The sequence below is a fragment of the Pteropus alecto genome, unplaced genomic scaffold (genome assembly GCF_000325575.1).
Source record: "Pteropus alecto unplaced genomic scaffold, ASM32557v1 scaffold78, whole genome shotgun sequence".
Classification (NCBI taxonomy): Eukaryota; Metazoa; Chordata; class Mammalia; order Chiroptera; family Pteropodidae; genus Pteropus; species Pteropus alecto.
The window spans coordinates 14,397,444-14,402,178 of NW_006443124.1; the positions used below are offsets into that span (position 1 = coordinate 14,397,444).

At 33.5% G+C, this 4,735-nt stretch overlaps 1 protein-coding gene across 5 annotated transcripts in view; it reads left to right on the top strand.

Moving 5' to 3' along the window:
* Positions 1-4,735, top strand: part of NSD1 (nuclear receptor binding SET domain protein 1) — a 134,729-nt gene that overhangs the window by 67,621 nt on the left and 62,373 nt on the right. For all 5 annotated transcript variants that reach the window (XM_015598091.2, XM_025040773.1, XM_015598092.2 and 2 more), the window contains one exon: positions 1-222. In XM_015598091.2, coding sequence (XP_015453577.1) covers positions 1-222 — 222 coding nt within the window. The remainder of the gene's footprint in view (positions 223-4,735) is intronic.

The following is a 4,735-nucleotide window of genomic DNA, read 5'->3' on the forward strand; positions in this document are numbered from 1 at the left end:
CTGCTGACCCTGTAAAGAAGGGGGATGAGTTCCCAGAGCATAGACCTCCTCCTTCCACGAACATCCTGGAGGATGTGGTGACAGATCCAAATCATGCCAGCCATTTAGATTCAGTTGGGCCACGATTGACTGTTTGTGATAAATCCAGTGCCAGCATTGAGGAGATGGAAAAGGAGCCAGGAATTCCCAGTTTGACTCCCCAGCCTAAGGTTCCTGAACCAGGTAAGGATTCCTGATTGTGATATGAAAGGGATTAGAGGAAGTGATAATGACCACTCTGAAGTTGGTCTGTTTTAATGGAAAGGCTAAGTGTAAATTGAGAGGGAAAGATTATCACTTGAAGAAAGAGCTTTACAGAGAAGGGTCTTAATTTTGAGGACCAGATTTCCATGTACTTTCAGAAATTGTTTCATCAGAAGCTTTTTTTTTTTCTCCTTTTGCTTTTAGTAAGTTTCAATGACATTTTTTAAAAAGGTTTCCTACCTTTTTAAATCTGTGAACTTTTGGGGACTCAATAGTAGGTAATTGAGAAACTCCGAGCTTAAATAGATTTTATTGAACATTAGGCTTCCTTTGATGTCTTAACATCATGGCTGGAATGAGGTTCGAGAATGAAGTACTGGGGTATCCTACCTTAACAGAAGGAAAACAAGTCTTTCAAGATATTAATAAATACAGTGTAGTTATTGAGGATAAAACTATTCTTAAACATAAAATTTCTCAAAGTTGCTTACCATAGTAGATTCTGTTTTCTAACAGCTTTATTGAGATATAATTCACATACCATAAAATACACTTTTTAAAGTTTGTACTTCAGGGGTTTTAGTATATTCACAGACTTGTGCAACCATCATTATGATCAATTTGAAACATTCGCATCACCCCAGAATGAAACTTTACACCCTTTATTAATCTCTCTTTATTTCTCCCCAATTTCATAGAAATGGAATTATATAATATTCGTGTTTGGTTCTTTTACATAGCATGTATCAATATTTTATTTTTATTGTGGTAAAAACACATTTAAACACATTTATTGTGTTAAAAACATTTACTCTCTGGACAAGTTTAAAGTGTACATTACAGTATTAACTATCTGCACGTTGTTGTAAAGTCTCTAGAACTCTTTTTATCTTGTCTGTCTGAAACTCTGTACTCATTGAAAAATAACTCCCTGTTTCCTCTTTTGCTCAGTCCCAGCAACCACCATTCTCTTTGTTTCTGCGAGTTTGATTACTCTAGATACCTCATATGAATGGAATTGCAGCATTGGTCTTTTTTGTGATTGGATTACTTCATTTTCTGTCATGATAGGATTTCTCTCATGAGACTGAATAAAAATCCATTGTATGTACATACCGCATTTTCTTGATCCACTCATCTGTCAGTGGATATTTAGGTTGCTTATATATCTTGGCTATTATGAATAATGCTGCAGTGAACATGGGTGTGCAAATATTTTTTTGAGATAGTGTTTTCTATTTCATATTATACCCAGACATGGGATTACTGGATCATATGATAATTCTATGTATAATTTTTTGAGAAAACCTTCATACTGTTATTCCATAGCTGCTTCACCATTTTACTGTTGAGTGCTTGGAGGTTCCAGTCTTTCCAATTCCTTGCCAATATTTGTTATTTTAATTTTATTTTTTAATAGTGGTCATCCTAACAGGTGTAAAGTAATACCTTATCATTGTGGTTTTGATTTGCATTTCCTGATGATTAGTGATGTTGAGCATCTTTTCATATGCTTGTGGCCCATTTGTATATTTTTGTTTAAGAAATGTCTGTTCATGTTCTTTGCCTATTTAAGAATAGGGTAGTTTTTTTGGTGTTATTGAGTTGTAGGAGTACTTATCCAAGATAAGATTGCAAATATTTTCTTTGATTCTGCATGTTTTTTCACTGTTAAATTGTTTTCTTTGCTGTGCAGAAAATTTTAAGTTTAATGTTGTCCAGGTTGTCTATTTTTGCTTTTGTTTTCTCTGCTTTTCGTGTCATATCAAAGAAATCATTGCTCACTCCAGTGTCATGAATCTTTTTCTCTATTTTTTCTTTTAGGAGTTTTATAGTCTCAGGTCTTAGATTTATGTGTTTTATCTATTTTTAATTAATTTTTGTATATGGCATAAGATAATTGTTTATCTTCACTTTTTTGCATATGAGTATCTGCTTTCCTAATACTTTATGTTGGTTTTTTTCTGTTTCTGCAAAAAAAAAAAAAAAAAGAATAGTAATAACAGTGCCACTGGGATTTTGATGAGGATAGCAATAAATCTGAAGATTGCTTTTGGGTAGTATGGACATTTTAACAATATTAAGTATTCTAATCAATGAACACGGGATATCTTTCTGTGTATTACTCTTTAATTTCAAGTTTATCATAAACTGTCATATTAGCTGTGTAATTTTCATAGATGACCTTTATTATGTTTAGATACATTTCCTTTTCTTTCTAGACTGTTGAGTGTTTTTATCAGAAAAAATGTTGAATTTTATAAGGGCTTTTCTGTATCAATGGAGATGATTAGATGATTTTCTTCATTTTGTTAATGTTTTGTATTACATTTATTGATTTTTCTAATAATTAATTCCACACGATATATTTCTTTTATTTAGAAAACAGATGTTCCAGAAAGTCATTGGTAACAATAAAACAGTTAAAACAGTGTTATGACTGAGAATATTTTTCAATATAAATCTAATCACAGAATTTATTTATATGCTTCAATTTTACAGGAAGGGCACTAAAGACAAAGCATAGGAGAACAATAGTGGATATTTTAAACTTGTGGCTTGAGGTTAAAACAATGACCATTGTAAGTGGTCCAGATGAAGCCAAAATAATAAGAATGATGATGATGATGATGGAACATACAGTGATAGAAGAAGACTAGACTTTAGATTGTGAGGATCAATGCAATATACAGATGATGTATGATAAAATTGTACATCTGATCATATAATGCTGTTAACCAATGTTACTGCAATAAGTTTAACTTAAAAAATAAAAAATGAAGGAACAAAATTTTAAAAGGTAGTAATAGCCAGTAAGCTCCTCAAACATGAATGATCAGATTGTCAGATAGTGGGCCTCCATCTTTCACTCCCCCATTTCTTAAGTAAGGCAAAGATCGGTTGAATTGTAGGATGGATCAACAGGGAAAATATATTTTCACTTTATATCTTAGCAATATCCATTTAGTATTGGTGAAAGTGCATTCTTAACAGGAAATAATCAAATTTTTGTCCTTCTAACCAAGGGATGAATCCCACTTGATCGGAGTGTATAATCATTTTAATGCGCTGCTGTTTGCTAGTATTTGTTGAGGACGTTTGCATCGGTTTTCATAAGGGATATTGACTTTTTTCACGGCAGGATGTCTGGCTCTGTTATCACCGTTATGTTTCACTTTATAAATTGAGTTTGGAAATACTCCCTCCTCTTCAGTGTTTTGGAAAAGTTTGAAAAGGTTTGGCATAAGTTTTTTAATGTTTGGTAGATTTCTCTAGGGAAGTCATCTGGTCCTGAGCTTTTCTTTTCTGAGAAGTTTTTGATGACAGATCTAATCTCCTTATACATATTTTCTATTCATGATTCAGTCTTGATAAATTGTATATTTTGAGAAATTTATTCATTTCTTCTAGATCATACAGTTTGTTGGCATATAATTGTTCGCAGTAGTCTTTTATAATTCTTTGTTTCTGTGGCATTGGTTGAGATGTTTTTGGTTTTTTTAAAAAATTTTTTTATGGTGATATTGGTTAAAGAAATCTGGTTTCAGCTGTACATTTTAACACTAAGGCATATATATATCTACATTGTGTGTTCATCTCCCTCTCATAATTAGATTTCTTTCTGTCACCATATATTTGACCCCTTTTATCTCATCTCCCTCCCCACCGCCCCCTACACTCTGGTAACCACTAGTCTATTGTCCGTGTCCATGAGAGTCTGTTTGTCTTGTTCATTTGTTCCTTTTAGGTTTATATCTCACATATAAGTGATATCATGTGATTTTCAACATTTTCAGTCTGGCTTATTTTGCTTAGCATGATTATCTCGAGGTCCATCCATATTGTCACAAATGGCAGTATTTCGTCTCTTCTTATGGCTGAGTAATATTCCATTGTATTTTGTACCACAGCTTCTTTATCCAGTCATCTATTGTAGGACACTTCAATTGCTTCCATATCCTGGCCACGATGAATAATGCTGCTATGAACATCGGTGTGCAAATATCTTTTTGGATATGAGTTTTTAAGTCTTTAGGGTAAATACCCAGTAAGATTGCTGGATCATGTGGTAGATCAAGTCTTAATTTTTTGAGGAACCTCCATACTGTTTTCCATGTGGCTGTACCAATTTGCAGTCCCACCAGCAGTGTATAAGGGTTCTTTTTTCTGCATCCTCTCTAGCATGTGTTATTACTTGTCCCGTTGATTACAGCTATTCTAACAGGTGTGAGATGGTGCGTCATTGTGGTTTTGATTTGCATTTCCCTAATAGCTAGCAATGTTGAGCAGCTAGCCACGTTGAGCATCTTTTCATATGTTTTTTGGCCATTTGTATGTCTTCCTGGGAGAAGTGTCGTCTGTTCCAGTCCTCTGCCCATTTTTTGATTGGATCGTTTTTTTTTTGTTGTTGTTGTTCTTATTGAGTTGTATGAGTTTGTATATTTTCGGTATTAGGCCGTTATCAGAGGCGTTGCTTGCAAATATATTTAGA